At 42.7% G+C, this 17863-nt stretch overlaps 1 protein-coding gene across 1 annotated transcript; it reads left to right on the forward strand.

Annotated features, from left to right (window-relative positions):
* The first annotated feature begins 15045 nt into the window (after positions 1–15045).
* LOC135276599 (NEDD8-like) lies at positions 15046–15462 on the forward strand. The gene has a single exon (XM_064380565.1). The coding sequence runs from the start codon at positions 15125–15127 to the stop codon at positions 15368–15370; it is 246 nt and encodes an 81-aa protein (XP_064236635.1). The 5' UTR covers positions 15046–15124; the 3' UTR covers positions 15371–15462.
* The last annotated feature ends 2401 nt before the right edge of the window (positions 15463–17863 follow it).

The raw sequence follows: 17863 nt of genomic DNA on the forward strand, positions 1-17863 counted from the left end.
CCGCCTCCTGGGTTGAGGCAATTCTCCTGCCTCAGCCTCCTGAGTAGCTGGGATTACAGGCATGCGTCACCATGCCCAGCTAATTTTTTTGTATTAGTAGAGACAGGGTTTCACCATGTTGACCAGGATGGTCTCGATCTCTTGACCTCGTGATCCACCTGCCTCGGCCTCCGAAACTGCTGGGATTACAGGCTTGAGCCACCGCGCCCGGCCCTGCATGTATGTCTTCTTTTGAGAAGTGTCTGTTCATATCCTTTGTCCACTTTTTGATAAAGTTTTTTTCTTTTCATGTAACTTTGCCTTATTTGTAAATTCTGAATATTAGACCTTTGTCAGAAGGATATGTTGAACGACATATTGAAAATTTTTTCTCCCATTCTGTAGGATGTCTCTTCACTCTGATGGTAGTTTCTCTTGCTGTGCAGAAACTCCTTTGTTTAATTAGATTCCATTTACTAATTTTTGCTTTTGTGACAGTTGCTTTTGGCAGTTTCATTATAACATCTTTGCCTATGCCTATGTCCTGAATGGTATTGCCTAGATTTTCTTCCAGGGTTTTTATAGTTTTGAGTTTTACATTTAAGTCTTTAATCCACCTTGAGTTTATTTTTGTGTAAGGTGTAAGGAAGGGGTCCAGTTTCAATTTTCTGCATATGGCTAGCCAGTTCTCCCAGCACCATATATTAAATAGGGAATTCTTTCCCCATTGCTTGTTTTTGTCAGGTTTGTTGAAGATCAAATGGTTGTAGATGTGCAGTCTTAGTTCTGAGTTCTCTATTCTGTTCTATTAGTCTATGTGACTGTTTTTATACCATTACCATGCTGTTTTGGTTACTGTAGCCTTGTACTATAGTTTTAAGTCAGATAGCCTGATGCCTCCAGCTTTGTTCTTTTTGCTTAAGATTCTCCTGGCTATTCAAGCTCTTTTTTGGATCCACATGAATTTTAAAATCATTTTCTTTACTAATTCTGTGATAAGCTTCTCTTTTTAAATTAATGATTAAAAGTTTACGACATCACAGAGCCTTGGGTGCTGAGGAAGAAACAGTTTGAGACAGAGAAAGGATAATCAACAATATCTCTGAGTTTTTCTTGAAAATTGTAAGGTCTGACTATGCCTTGGACTGCATGGTGACCCACATGAACTGGACATACACCTCTGGAGGGCCTTCCAGAATTAGAAAACCTGAAGTAGCTGGAAGGAAGAACAATCAACCCCTGTAGTGACTAACCTGAGACATTCTTCTATCTTTTCTTATTCCTGCCTCAACTGACAAGGCCATTGGTCTTTGTAACTAACCTTGTCCCAACCTCCTTACTCCACACCCTACAACCTCCTCCCACCTTGCAAAAAGCCACCGTAAAGTAACTTCTGTAACTTTCCACTGCTCACCTATAAAACCTATAAAACCAACTCCTATCCCACCACCCTTTGCTGATGCCCATTTCAGCCTCAGCCCACCTGCACCCAGGTGAATAAACAGCCATGTTGCTCACACAAAACCTGTTTGGGGGGTCCCTTCATTCAAAGCACACATTTTAACATTTGGTGCTGGAAAACTGGGATGGGGGAACTCCTACGGGAGACCAAACCCCCATCCCTGTTCTTGTGCTCCCTCCATGAAAAGATCTACCTACCAACCTGGGATCATCAGACTAGCTCACAGACACACACCACAGGCTGTTTTGGTAAGCAGTGTCTCTTCTTCACTTTCTTGGTTTTTTTTTTTTTTTTTTTTTTTTTTTGTCTTTTCCTTTCCACTTCTTCCCCCTTCCGTTTTCTTTCTTTTTCCACTGCAAAGACAAGGAAAATCAGTGAAATCAGGTTCTTCCATGTAGTTCAGGACCAGAAAAATCCTATGTATGTCACAGATCTGCGGACCCAGTTTTCCCCAGTGGTTTGACTATCATGGAGATGTTCACCCTACTCAATCACCCACCAGTCTCATGGCCAATATTGGAGGCTGGTCAGGCAGGTCAATGTAGACACACTCTCTTTGGCCAGTCACTAATGAGGAGGTTCAACCCTGGCACAACCAGGGACTCCTATTGAGTGGCTGGGTTGCATGCCTATTTTACTTGTCTCTCCTGCCTTTTCAGAACCATGGGCCATCGTCCGTCTTCTATCCCTTCCTCCTCTCCATTAGCCTGTGTTCTAAAAATCCTCAGGCCTCTTCACCTGTCTCCTGATCTAAATCCCAAACGTCTCATCTTCTTCTGTAACACTGCATGGCCACAATACAAGTTAGACAAGGGCTCTAACTGGCCAAAAAATGGCAACTCTCTATTTTACAAAATTTAGACAATTTTGTCACAACATGGGCAAATGGTCTGAAATTGCATATATCCAGGCATTTTTTTTTACACACCTATCACTCCCTAATTTCTAATCCTTCTCTTCCCTTCTGTCTGCCCCTCCTTCCTCTGCTTGTAACCCAGAATCCTCCTTGTCCATCAACCCTTCCAACCTTTCTCCTCCCTGCCTGTCCAAACCAGGCCCTATTTCAGAACCTAACCGCATCCCCCAGTGCCTTCCCCCTCTTCCTCTGCCCACAACCCACCACCTTGTGCCCCTCCTGTCACCTCCTAACCTCGTATGTGGCCCAGCTTACAGTTTAGTCCCTCAGCCACCTCCTGTGCCCCTGCCCAACAATTCCCCCATTGAGAGGTGGCTGGAGCCAAAGGCATAGTTAGGGTGCACATTCATTTCACTTTATCCAACCTTTCCCAAATTGGTGACCGGTTAGGCTCCTTGTCATCAAATCCTCCAATACTTAACCCAGTCCTGTAACCTCACCTGGAGTAACTTAAAAGTCATCCTTACTTCTACTCTCACCCCTGACGAATGCTTACTATACATTTTATCACCCAATCAGCCCCTGACATTACAAAAAGGTACAGAAATTAGAATCTGGTCCTCAAACCCCACAACAGGAATTAAGAAACCTCACCTTCAAGGTGTTCAATAATAGGGAAACATCTGCCCTGCGGCAGCACATCTCAAAACTACAGATGCTTGCCTCTTCTGTAAGACAAACCCCTGGCCACACCACTGGCTCACAAAGACTTCAAAGTGCCCAGACTGCAGCGCATCCAGCCACCCCTCCTGGACTTGCTTCAAGTGTTGGAAATCTGATCACTGGGCCAAGGAATGCCCACCGCCTGGGATTCCTCCTAAGCACTGTCCCATGTGTGCAGGGCCCCCACAGAAAGTTGACCATCCAACCACTGCTCCCAAAGCTCCTGGAGCTCCAACCCTTAGCTTGGCAACTGAAGAGTAATGCTGCCCGAGCAACTGGGAAGCCCCCTGGACCATCGCAGACACTGAACTTCGGGTAACTCTTACTGTGAAGGCTAAGTCCATCCCCTTCTTAATCAACACAGAGGCCACCCACCCCACACTGCCTTCTTTTCAAGGACCTGTCACCTTGGCCTCCATAACTGTTGTGGGAATTGACGGCAAGACCTCCAGGCCTCGCAAAACTCCCCAAGTCTGGTGTCAATTAGGCCAGCACTCCTTTCCACATTCTTTCCTAATCATCCCCACTTGTCCAGGTGCCCTGTTAGGCTAAGATATCCTAGCAAAATTGTCTGCTTCCTTAACTGTTCCGGGGCTACAGCCACACCTCATTGCCACCCTCCCCCCTGAACCCATACCTTTCTCAATAGCTCCCCTTATGTCCCCCTACCTTAACCCGAGGGTGTGGAACATAGCCTTCACATCTGTTGCTACAAGTCACTCACCCCTCATCAACCCCTTAAAACCTAACTACCCTTACCCTGCACAGCACCAGGACCAGATCCCACAACCGGCTTTAAAAAGCATAAAGCCTGTTATTACCCATCTATTGCAACATGGCCTTTTAATTCACCCTCCTGCTTCTTTAGCATCTATACTCAAAGGGGTATCATGTATCGCCTTCCAAAGCACAAATTTCTTCCCCTATCCTAGCTGTCAAAAAACCAGACAAATTCTACATCAATCAGATTGTGCTTCCCATCCACTTGATTGTATCAAACCCCTACACCCTCCTATCTTCAATATCTCCTTCCACAACTCACTATTCTGTTCTTGACCTCAAAAATGCTTTTTCTAAAGCCCAAATTTCTTCCCCATCTGTTATAATCTTTCACCAGCATACACACACTCTCCCTGTCAACCATATCCTGTTAATATTCCAACCCCCAGCCCCATCCACTAAACAACAGCTTCTCTCCTTCCTGGGCATTGTAGGATACTTTCATTTCTGGATACCAGGTTTTTATCCCTGTAACCAAACCACTTTATGAACCTATGAAAGGAAACTTAGGTATCCCCATAAACCACAAATTTTTGCCACATTTTTCCTTTCGGTGGCTAAAGAAGGCCTTTGAGAGTGACACTACACTAGCCTGCACTAGCACTCTGCAACTCCCCTCAACATTTCTCTATCTACACAGCAGAAATAAAAGACTGTGCTGTCAGAATTACTACACAGGAGTCAGGCCCACAGTCTGTAGCCTTTTTTTTTCATATATATATATAGTACTTAGGGTTCTGGGATACATGTGCAGATCATGCAGGATTGTTGCATAGTTACATACATGGCAATGTGGTTTGTTGCCTCCATTCCCCCATCATGTATACCTGGCATTTTTCCCCATGTTATTCCTCCCCAACCTCCCCACCCCCCACCCCGGTGTTCCTCCCCTGGCCCCCACCAACAGACCCCAGTGTGTAATGCTCCATGTGTTCTCATTGTTCAACACCTACCTATGAGTGAGAACATGCAGTGTTTGATTTTCTGTTCTTGTGTCAGTTTGCTGAGAATGATGGTTTCCAGATTCATCCATGTCCCTACAAAGAACACTAACTCATCATTCTTTATGACTGCATAGTATTCCATGGTGTATATATGCCACATTTTCCTTGTCCAGTCTATCATTGATGGGCATTTGGGTTGGTTCCAGGTCTTTGCTATTGTAAACAGTGCTGCAATGAACATATGTGTGTATGTGTCTTTATAATCAAATGATTTATAATCCTTTGGATATATACCCAGTAATGCAATTGCTAGGTCAAATGGAATTTCTATTTCTAGGTCCTTGAGGAAGTGCCACACTATCTTCCACAATGGTTGAACTAATTTACACTCCCACAACAGTGTAAAAGTGTTCCTATTTCTCCACATCCTCTCCAGCATCTGTTGTCTCCAGATTTTTTAATGATCACCATTCTAACTGGCTTGAGATGGTATCTCAGTGTAGTTTTGATTTGCATTTCTCTAATGACCAGTGATGATGAGCATTTTCTCATATGTTTGTTGGCCTCATGTATGTCTTCTTTTGTAAAGTGTCTGTTCATATCCTTCACCCACTTTTGAGTTTCCTCTTCAGTCATGGAAATTCTCCTTACCTTTTACAACTAAGTTACATGTTTAATACCTTATAGTTAATTTAGGCCTGGTCTGTTTGCTCACGCCTACAATACTAGCACTTTTGAAAGCAGAGGAAGGCAGATTGGTTGACTCCAGAAGTTCAAGATCAGCCTGGGAAACATGGTCAAAACCCCATCTCTACAAAAAAAAAAAAATAGAAAATTAGCCAGGCATGGTGGTTCATGCCTCTAGTCCCAGATACTTGGGAGGCTGCGGTCACAGGATCTCTTGAGCCCAGTAGGTCAACACTGCAGTGCATGGTGATCATGCCACTGCACTCCAGCCTGGGTGACAGAGACCCTGTCTCAAAAATAATAATAATGATGATGATAAATTTAGAGCAAATGCAAATTAATGTATAATATTACATACTTTCTTGAGAAAATTAGTTATTTACTATTGCATAACAAATTATGTAAAACTTAGCAGCTCAAAACAACAAATATTCATCATTTCCCACGGTTTCCAATGGTAATGAGTCTAGGAGAGGATTCCCTGAGTGCTTCTGGCTCAGTGCTTCTCACAGGGTTGTAGTCCAGTTTTCAGCCAATTGCTGCATCATCTGAGTGTTTCACTGGGGCTGAGGATTCACATGAAACATGGCTCAGTCACATGGCTGTTGGAAAAGGCCTAATTTCTTGTTGTCTGGTCTCAGAAGGCCTCAGTTCTTAGCCACATGGATCTTCCTGCAGGGCAGTTTATAGCACAGCAGCTGGCTTCCCCCAGAGCTCATGATCCCAGAGACAGAGAGAGAGAAAGTAGAAGTTGCAGTGAATTTTATGTTCTACATCCAGAGTCACAAACTGTTATGTCATCATTACACTATCTGTTAGAAGTTGATAGAAGTTGTATTAGCTCATTCTCACAGTGCTATGAAGAAATACCCAAGACTGGGTTATTTATAAAGGAAAGAGGTTTAATTGACTCACAGTTCTGCATGGCTGAGAAGGCTGCCCCAGGAGACTTAACAATCATGTCAGAAGTGGAAGCAAACACATCTTTCACATGGTGGCAGGAGAGAGAAATGCACAGTGAAGGGAGAAGCCCTTATCGAACCATCAGATCTCATGAGAATTCACTCACTATCATTAGAACAGCATGGGGCCAGGGCACGGTGGCTGAAACCTCTAATCCCAGGACATTGGAAGGCCGAGGTGGGCATATCACGAGGTCAGGAGTTCAAGACCAGCCTGACCAAACATGGTGAAACCCTGTCTCTACTAAAAATACAAAGATTAGCCAGGCATGGTGCCACACTCCTGTAATCCCAGGTACTCAGGAGGCTGAGACAGGAGAATCCCTTCAACCCAGGAGGCAGAGGTTGTGGTGAGCCGAGATTGTGCCATTGCGCTGTAGCCTGGGTGTCAGAGGGAGACTCCAACTGAAAAAAAAAAAAGAACAGCATGTGAGAACCGTCCCCATAATCCAATCACCTCCCATGCGGTCCCTCATTCAATATGGGGTATTACAATTCACATGAAAATTCAAGATGAGATTTTGGTGGGAATATAGAGCCAGGCCATATCAGAAGTGCATCAGTAAGTCCAAGCCACACTCAAGAGAAGGAAGTCAGCTGCACCTCTGGAAGGGAGTGGTATTGAAGGATTTGTATACATGTTGAAAGCAAAATTAATAGTATTGTTTCAGGATTTTGTAAATCAAAGACTTCTTTTATCTAATTATTTTTCTTTAATATGGTTTAACCTCTTTTAATTTAATTTTAAATAATGCTTTAATCATGTCTTTATTTTATTTCATTTTAAGTTCTAGGGTACACGTGCAGGATGTGCAGATTTGTTACATAGGTAAACGTGTGCCATGGTGGTCTGCTGCACCTATCAACCCATCAACTAGGTATGAAGCCTGGCATGCATTAGGTATTTTTCCTAATGCTCCCCTCCACCACCACCCTCCCACAACAGGCCCCAGTGTGTGTTGTTCCTCTCCCTGTGTCCCTGTGTTCTCATTGCTCAGCTGTCAATTATACATGAGAAAAGGCAGTGTATGGTTTTCTGTTCCTGTGTTAGTTTGCTGAGGATAATGGCTTCCAGCTTCATCCATATCCTTGCAAAGGACTTTATCTTATTCATTTTTATGGCTGCATAGTATTCCATCGTGTAGATGTACCATTTTTATTTATCCAGTCCATCATTGATGGGCATTTGTGTTGATTCCATGTCTTTGCTATTGTGAATAGTGCTGCAATTAACATAGAAATGCATCTATCTTTATAATAGAATGATTTCTATTCCATTGAGTATATACCCTGTAATGGGATTGTTGGGACAAATGGTATTTCTGGTTCTAAATCTTTGAGGAATTGCCACACTGTCTTTCACAATGGTTGAGTCAATTCACATTTCCAACAACAGTGTAAAAGCATTCCTATTTCTCTGCAACCTTGGCAAACCTGTTGTTTCTTAACTTTTTAATAATTGCCATTCTGACTGGCATGAAATGGTATCTCATTGTGGTTTTGATTTGCATTTCTCTAACGATCAGTGATGGTCAACTTTTAAAAATATGTTTGTTGGCTTCATGTAGGTCTTCTTTTGAGAAGTGTCTGTTCATGTCCTTTGTCCACCTTTTGTTGAAGTTTTTTTTTCCATGTAAATTTGCCTAAGTTATTTGTAGATTTTGAATATTAGACCTTTGTCAGATGGATATCTAGAAAGGTATATTGAAAATTTTTTCTCCCATTCTGTAGGATGTCTGTTCACTCTGGTGATAGTTTCTCTTGCTGTGCAGAAGCTCTTTTGTTTAATTAGATCCCATTTGTTAATTTTTTCTTTTGTGGCAGATGTTTTTGGCAATTTCATCATAACATCTTTGCCTATGCCTATGTCCTGAATGGTATTGCCTAGATTTTCTTCCAGGGTTTTTATAGTTTTGAGTTTTACATTTAAGTCTTTAATCCATCTTGAGTTAATTTTTGTTTAAAGTATAAGGAAGGGGTCCAATTTCAATTTTCTGCATATGGCTAGCCAGTTCTCCCAGCACCAGTTATTAAATAGAGAATCATTTCCCTGCTGTTTGTTTTTGTCACATTTGTGGAAGATCAAATGGTGGTAGATGTGTGGTCTTATTTCTGAGTTCTCTGTTCCGTTCCATTAGTCAATGTGCCTGTTTTTGTAGTATTACCATGCTGTTTTGGTTACTGTAGCCTTGTAGTATAGTTTTAAGTCAGGTAGCCTGATGCCTTCATCTTTGTTCTTTTTGCTTAAGATTCTCCTGGCTATACAAGCTCTTTTTTGGATCCATACGTCTTTGAAAATAGTTTTTCTCTAATTCTGTGATAAGCTTCTATTTTTAAATTAATGGTTAAGTGTTTAAGACATCACAGAGCCTTGGTGCTGAGAGAAAAACAATTTGAGACAGAGAAAGGAGATTCAACCATATTTCTGAGTTTTTCTTGCAAGTTGTAAGGTCTGACTGTGCTTTGGACTGCATGGCGACCCCCATGAACTACACGTTTACCTCTGGAAGACCTTCTGGAATTAGAAAACCTGAAGTACCTGACAGGAAGACTGATCAACCCCTGCTGTGCCTAACTAACCTGAGACATTCTTCTATTCCTTCTTATTCTGGCCTCAATTGACAAGGCTATTGAACTTTGTAACTAAAGTTGAACTTAGCCCAAGCTCCTAACTCCACAGCCTACAACCCTCTCCCAGTAACTTCTGTAACTTCCCACTGCCCACCTCAAACTGGCAAAACCAATTCCTATCCCACCACCCTTTGCTGACGCCCTTTTCAGCCTCAGCCCACATGCACCCAGGTGAATAAACAGCCATGTTGCTCCACAAAGCCTGTTTGGGTGGTCTCTTCATTCAAAGCATGTTTTAACATTTGGTGCCGGGAAACTGGGATGTGGGCACTCCTATGGGAGACCAAACCCCCATCCCTGTTCTTGTGGCTACCTTCATGAAAAGATCTACCTGCTGACCTGGAGTCCTCAGACCAGCCCACAGATGCACACCACCAGCTACTGTGGTAAGCAGTGTCTCTTCTCTGCTTTCCCATTTCATTGTGTTTTCCTTTCCACTTCCTCCCCTTTTCAATTGCATCCTTTTCCCACCACAAAGACAAGGAAAATCAGTTAAATCAGGTTCTTCCATGTAGCTCAGGACTGGAAAAATCCTATATACGTCACAGATCCGGGGATTCAGTTTTCCCCAGGGGTTTGACTATCGTGGACCCGTTCACCCTAGTCACTCGCCCACCAGGCTCATGGCCAATATTGGTGGCAGGTCAACGCACAGACACTCTCTTTGGCCACTCCCCAATGAGGAGGTTCAGCCCAGGCTCAACTAGGGATGCTTATTGAGCAGCTGAGTTGCGTGCCCATTTTCCTTGTCTCTGCTGCCTTTCCAGAACCATGGATGATCATCCATCCTCTGTCCCTCCCTCCTCTCCACTGGCCTGTGTTCTAAAAAACCTCAAGCCTCTTCAACTCTCTCCTGACCTAAAACCCAAATGTCTCATCTTCTGTAACACTGCATGGCCACAATAGTAGTTAAACAATGGCACCTTCAACCACTCTATTTTACAAAATTTCAAAAATTTTTCTCACCACAATGGCAAATGGTTGGAAATTCCCTACATCCAGGCATTTTTTTTACACACGAATCCTTCCCTAATCTCTACTCATTGTTTTCCCTTCTGTCTGCCCTTCCTTCCTCTGCTGGTCACCCAGACCCCTCCTTGTCTATCAACCCTTCTTACCAGGCCCTATTCCAGGACCTAACCCCACCTCCCAGAGCCTTCCTCCTCTTCCTCTGCCCACAACCCACCTCCTTATGCCCCTCCTGTTACCTCCCAACTTCATACCTGGCCCAGCTTACAGTTTAGTCCCTCAGCTACCTCCTCTGCCCCAGCCCAACTATTCTCCCTTCCAGAGGTGGCTGGAGCCTAAGGTATAGTTAGGGTGCACGTTCCTTTCCTGTTATCCAACCTTTCCCAAATTGGCCAATGGTTAGGCTTCCTTTCATCAAATCCTCCAATACTTATCCCAGTACAGTAATCTCACCTGGAGTAACTTATAATGTCATCCTTACTTCTACTCTCACCCCTGAAGAATGCCTAATATGCATTTTGTCACCCAATCTGCCCCTGACATTATAAAAAGGCATAGAAATTAGAATCAGGTCATCAAATTCCACAACAGGAATTAAGCAACCTCACCTTCACGGTGTTCAGTAATAGAGAAAAATCTGCCCTTCGGCAGCACATGTCAGAACTATAGATGCTTGCCTCTTCCATAAGACAAACCCCAGCCACACCACTGGCTCACAAAGACTTCAAAGGGCCCAGACGGCAGTGCATCCAGCCACCCATCCTAGACTTGCTTCAAGTGTTGGAAACCTGATCACTGGGCCAAGGAATGCCCACAGCCTTGGATTGCTCCTAAGCCCTGTCCCATCTGTGTCGGGTCCCCACAGAAATTCAACTGTCCAACCACTGCTCCCAAAGCTCCTGGAGCTCCAACCCTCAGCTTGGCAGTTGAAGACTAATGCTGCCCGAGCATCTTGGAAGCCCCCTGGACCATCACAGACACTGAACTTTGGATAACTCTTATTGTGGAGTGTAAGTCCATCCCCTTCTTAATTGATACAGAAGCCACCCACCCCACACTGCCTTCTTTTCAAGGACCTGTCACCTTGGCCTCCATACCTGTTGTGGAAATTGATGGCAAGACCTCCAGGCCTCTCAAAACTCCCCAAGTCTAGTGTCAATTAGGCCAGCACTCCTTTCCACCTTCTTTCCTAATCATCCCCGCTTGTCCAGGTCCCCTGTTAGGCTAAGATATCCTAGCAAAATTGTCTGCCTCCTTAACTATTCCTGGGCTACAGCTGCACCTCATTGCTGCCCTCCTCCCCAAACCTGTACCTCCCTCAATAGTTCCTCTTATGTCCCCCTACCTTAACCCTAGGGTGTGGAACTTAGCCTTCCCATCTGTTGCTACAAGTCACTCACCCCTCATCATCCCCTTAAAACCTCACTCCACTTACCCTGCCCAGCACCAGCACCCCATCCCACAACAGGCTTTAAAAGGCGTAAAGCCTGTTGTTACCCATCTATTGCAACATGGTCTTTTAATTCACCCTCCTGCTTCTTCAGCATCTATACTTAAAGGGGTATCGTGTATTCCCTGCCAAAGCACACATTTCTTCCCCTGTTCTAGCTGTCTAATAAACCAGACATATTCTACAGATTAGTCCAAAAACTCTGCCTCATCAGTCAGATTATACTTCCCATCCACTTAATTGTACCAAACCCCTACACCCTCCTGTCTTCCATATCCCCTTCCACAACTCACTGTTCTGTTCTTGACCTCAAAAATGCTTTTTCTAAAGCCCAAATTTCTTCCCCATCTGTTGTAGTCTTTCACCAGCATACACATGCTCTCCCTGCCAACCATATCCAGTTAATTTCCCAACTCCCAACCCCATCCACTAAACAACAGCTTCTCTCCTTCCTAGGGGTTGTAGTATACTTTCACCTCTGGATAACAGGTTTTTGTCCCCTAACCAAACCACTTTATGAACCTATGAAAGGAAACTTAACTAACCCCATAAACTGAAAAATTTTCCATCATTTTTCCTTTCAGTTGCTAAAGAAGGCCTTAGAGACAGCCCCGACACTAGCCTACGCTACAGCTCTGCAACTCCCCTCAACCTTTCTCTATCTACACAGCAGAAATAAAAGACTGTGCTGTCAGAATTCTTACACAGGAGCCAGGCCCACAGACTGTAGCCTTTTTTTTTTTTTTTGACTTTTTTGTTTTTTACTGTACTTTAGGTTCTGGGGTACATTTGCAGATCATGCCGGATTGTTGCATAGGTACATACATGGCAATGTGGTTTGTTGCCTCCATTCCCCCATCACCTATATCTGGCATTTCTCTCCATGTTATCCCTCCCCAACCTCCCCACACCCCTACTGTCCCTCCCCTGGCTCCCCCAATATACCCCAGTGTGTGACACTCCCCTCCCTTTGTTCATGTGTTCTCATTTTTCAACACCTGCCTATGAGTGAGAACACACGGTGTTTGATTTTCTGTTCTTGTGTCAGTTTGCTGAGAATGACGGTTTCCAGATTCATCCATGTCCCTACAAAGGACACGACATCATCATTTTTTATGGCTGCATAGAATTCCATGGTTTATATATGACACATTTTCCTTGTACAGTCTATCATTGATGGGCATTTAGGTTAGTTCCAGGTCTTTGCTATTGTAAACAGTGCCACAATGAACATACGTGTGCATGTTTCTTTATAATAGAATGATTTATAATCCTTTGTGTATATACCCAGTAATGAGATTGCTGAGTCAAATGGAATTTCTATTTCTAGGTCATTAAGGAGGTGCCACACTGTCTTCCACAATGGTTGACCTAATTTACACTCCCACCAACAGTGTAAAAGTGTTCCTATTTCTCCACATCCTCTCCAGCATCTGTTGCCTCCAGATTTTTTAATGATTGCCATTCTAACTGGTGTGAGATGGTATTTCAATGTGGTTTTGATTTGTATTTCTCTAACAACGAGTGATGATGAGCATGTTTCCTATTTTTGTTGGCCTCACATATGTCTTCTTTTGAAAAGTGTCTGTCCATGTCCTTTGACCACTTTTGGATGGGTTTGTTTGTTTGTTGCTTGTAAAAATGTTTTAGTTCTTTGTAGATTCTGGATATTAGCCCTTTAATGGATGGGTAGATTTCAAAAATTGTTTTGCATTCTGTTGGTTGCTGGTTCACGCTAATGATTGTTTCTTTTGCTGTACAGAAGCTCTGGAGTTATTTAGATCCCATTTGTCTATTTTTGCTTTTGTTGCCAATACTTTTGTTGTTTAGTCATGAAGTCCTTGCCTATGCCTATGTCCTGAATGCTTTTACCCAGTTTTTCTTCTAAGGTTTTTATGGTGTTAGGTCTTATGTTTAAGTCTTTAATCCATCTGGAGTTAATTTTAGTGTAAGGTGTCAGGAAGGAATCCAGTTTCTGCTTTCTGCACATGGCTAGCCAGTTTTCCCAACACCATTTATTAAACAGGGAATCCTTTCCCCATTGCTTCTTTTTGTCTGGTTTGTCAAAGATCAGATGATTGTAGATGTGGATAAGCAACTTCTGCAAACTCTCAGGATACATAATCAATGTGCAGAAATCACAAGCTTTCCTATAAACCAATAACAGACATAAAGAGAACCAAATCAAGAATGAACTGCCATTCATAATCACTACAAAGAGAATAAAATACCTAGGAATACAACTAACAAGGGATGCAAAGGACCTCTTCAAGGAGAACTACAAACCACTGCTCAAGTAAATGAGAGGGGACACAAACCGATGGAGAAACATTCCATGCTCATGGATAGAGAGAATCAACATCATGAAAATGGCCATACTGCCCAAAGTAATTTATAGAGTCAACACTATCCCCATCAAGCTACCAATGGTCTTCTTCACAGAACTGGAAAAAAACACTTTAAACTTCATATGAAACCAAAAGAGAGCCTGCATAAACAAGACAATACTAAGCAAAAAGAACAAAGCAGGGGGCATCATGCTACCTGACTTCAAACTATACTACAAGGCTACAGTAATCAAAACAGCATGGTACTAGTACCAAAACAGAGATATAGACCAGTGGAACAGAACAGAGGCCTCGGAGACAACACTACACATCTATAGCCTGTAGTCTTTTTATCCAAACAACTTAACCTCACAGTCCTGGGCTGGCCCTCATGACTATGCACTGTACTAACTGCCACCCTAATACTCTTAAAGTCCCTCAAATTCACAGGCAATGCCCCAGTTACTCTCTATAGTTCTCACAACATCCAAAGTTTCTCTTTACACCTCACACACTTACTTTCAGCCCCTCACTTTCTACAGCTTTATGCAGTTGCCCATATTACTTAAACCACTACTCAAAAAGTCTCTGTTTCTATTATTTTATGCCTAACTGTAATCAAATTCACTGTACTCATTTACTTTTACATATCCTGCTTTTAATTTGCCAGTTTACACTTTTCCTCCAGGCAATTACAGCTAATATTTCACTCTTAATCTGGCTCCCATTCTTTGCTCATATTTAATCTTATTAATGAAAGTAAGTGGTTGTTTATAGATACCACACGCTTCCTCGTACACCATAAAAACATAAGCTCTGCCTCCGCACAGTTACCCTACCAAGCCCCGATACAACCCTTAACAGCTGCAGCCCTTGCTGGTTTCCTCGGCATTCAGGTCCAAAGCTCCAGCCCCCTCAGAACACTTTCTCACCTTTCAGTTTACACTTCCAATTCTGTCTAAGCCACGGACCTATTTTTTCCTCTGTGGTTCTTCTTCTTACATCTGTCTTCCTACCAACTGGGCAGGCACTTGTACCCTAGTTTTCCTTACTCCCAAAATTCAGTTTGCTAATGGGGACAAAAGCCTGCCTGTTCCCCTTGTGGTCCTGACATGACACAAGCTGGTCATTCCATTAATGCCCTTACTTGTAGGGTTGGGAATTACTATTGCATTTGGCACAGGACTTTCCACTTCAGTTGGCACCTTCTTAGCCTCTCTAATGATGTCTCTGCCAGCATTAAAGAATTAACTCGAGAAGTGGCCCTCACAGGCAGAGTGCTGGAGAACGGCAGCAGTGACCGGAGTGGTAGGAGCAGCAATTTATCCGTGTGCAGTCCCAAACTGGAAAGAAGATGCTAATTAAAGTGAAGACGCTGACCAGAAAGGAAATTGAGATTGACATTGAACCTACACATAAGGTGGAGCGAATCAAGGAGCGTGTGGAGGAGAAAGAGGGAATCCCCCCACAACAGCAGAGGCTCATCTACAGTGGCAAACAGATGAATGATGAGAAGACAGCAGCTGATTACAAGATTTTAGGTGGTTCAGTCCTCCACCTCGTGTTGGCTCTGAGAGGAGGAGGTGGTCTTAGGCAGTGATGGACCCTCCATTTTACCTCCTTACCCTGTCACTCATAATGAGGCATCATATATCCTCTCACTCTCTGGGACACCAGAGCCACTGCCCCCTCCCCTGGATGCCCAGTAATGTATGTCTACTGGTGGGAGACTATGAGGACCCCAGGATGCAGTATTCCTGGCTCAGAGGGCCCTTGCTGGCTATTGGGTGTTTGTTTGCAGTCCTGTGAGCTTCTCTCTCTTATGGCTGTGTCCCTGGTTGTCAATAAAATATTTCCTGGCCTCCTGGAAAAAAAAAAAAAATTAACTCAATCACTATCCCTTCTTCAAGCTCAAGTAAATTCCCTAGCTGCAGTTGTCCTCCAAAACTGCAGAGGTCTTGATTTACTAACTACTGAAAAAGGTCTTTGCCTATTCCTAAATAAAGAATGTTGTTTTTATGTAAACCAGCCTGGCCTCGTATAGAATGCCATCAATAAATTAAAAGACAGAGCCCAAAATCTCACTAATCAGGCAAATGGTTATTCTGGACCTGGCGGGACTGGCTGGTCACTCTCTAACTGGGAGTCATGACGTCTTCCAATCCTTAGTCCTCTAATCCTATCTTTCTCCTTCTCTTATTTAAATCCTGAGTTTTTCTTATTAATCTCTCAATTACTACAAAATCATATACAAGTGATAACCAATCAGTCAATATGACAAATGCTCCTTCTAACAACCCCACAGTATCACCCCTTACCCCAAGATTCCCCAGCAGTCTAAATTCTTTCCCATTTTTAGCTTTCCTTGCCACCCCCAATCCCGCTTGAAGAAGCCCTGAGAAACATTGCCTCATCACCCCTCCGTTGCTGGCATTCCTAATATTCCACTGCCCTGTACTCTTCATTTATTTTTCCTTTATATTAGTAATATAAAAGACAGGAGTGTAAGGTCTGACTGTGCCTTGGACTGCATGGTGACCCCCATGAACTGCATGTACACTTCTGGAGGGCCCTCCGGAATTAGAAAATCTGAAGTAGTTGGAAGGAAGAATGATCAACCCCTGTGGTGCCTAACTAACCTGAGACATTCTTCTATTGTTTCTTATTCCTGCCTCAATTGACAAGGCCATTGGACTTTGTAACTAACCTTGGTCCAACCTCCTGACTCCACACCCTACACCTCCCTCTCAGCTTGCAAAATACCACCCTAAAGTATCTTCTATAACTTTCCACTGTCCACCACAAACCAGTAAAACCATCTTCTATCCCACCACCCTTCACTAACACCCTTTTCAGCCTCAGCCCACCTGCACTCAGGTGAATAAACAGCCATGTTGCTCACACAAAGCCTGTTGGTGGGGTCTCTTCATTCAAAGCACGCCTTGTAACACAAATACCTTTAATAACAACAATGTTCTCTTCAGTGAGTTAACACAGTTGAGAACATGGTGTGAATAGATCTAATAGTTCCAAGACTTCAGTGCCGTAAAAATAATGCCTTGAAAATAAGTCTTTGTTGTGTCTAAGATGTCTGAAATTTAGTGGAGGTATGCCCCAAGTGCCAATTTTCTTGTTGAAATATCATCTTTAGAAAATATTTGCCTACACTATAAAACAAAACAAACAAACAAACAAAACAACAACAACAATGAACACTGCTCTGCTCTGTGAGGAGCCCTTGTTTTGTTTCTTTGCTTCTCTAGTAAACTTGCTTTCACTTAGAAAAACATTGCCAAATTGCCTAATCAGATTGCTTTTCATTTACAAAAATGTGAATCTCATATTTCAGTCAACACATCTAGCTTAGCACGATGCCAATAACTTTGTTTTGATGGAGTAAGCAGAAATTGTTAGTTCAAATTGAGAAACAAGTATTTTTGAAAAACTGGCTCTTCAGTGGGCATTCAATGATAAATGTCTTTTGTTCTGATATTGAATGAGATGTTACAGAAGTGATTTGGACACCACTATGATTCTAAATAGCACTGCTATTATGTGCATCTGAAGTGGTTTTTATTTTTATTTTTTGCAGTCTCTTTTGTTTTCTGTTCATATTTGCTATTCCATCACTTTATTTTGTGGTTTCATTTATTTTGATCAATGATGTGCATTTCCAATTCTGTAAAAGTTTAATTCAGTTGTATATGTGATAAAATATAATATCAAATCCTTTGCAAGGTTGAATTACCTTGCACATCAGATTGAACATTGTATACCTGAAAATCTAGAGAGATGCCAGTGAGCCAAGGATCAAATGACCTATTTCTAGTCAAGCCATTTTCATGGCATCCTGATCCTCTCTGTCACATGGCTCCTTATAATTCTCTGCGGTTTTCTTCCAATGTAAGTAATTGCTCTTAAGGATTCTTGCAGTGAACTTTCATATTCTTTTCTCTTTCCTTTCTACAAAAAGCAGGTATATTTTAATTTGAAAAACTCTGTTTAAAGAATTATAATCAAGTAACTATCAAGGTGCCCAGAACTAGGGTAAAACACAGAACTTGCAAAGCTACCCTGGGCTGCTGTGCATTGC

Source organism: Aotus nancymaae, unplaced genomic scaffold (genome assembly GCF_030222135.1).
Source record: "Aotus nancymaae isolate 86718 unplaced genomic scaffold, 86718_ANA_hifiasm-v0.15.2.pri h1tg000027l, whole genome shotgun sequence".
NCBI classification, from domain to species: Eukaryota; Metazoa; Chordata; class Mammalia; order Primates; family Aotidae; genus Aotus; species Aotus nancymaae.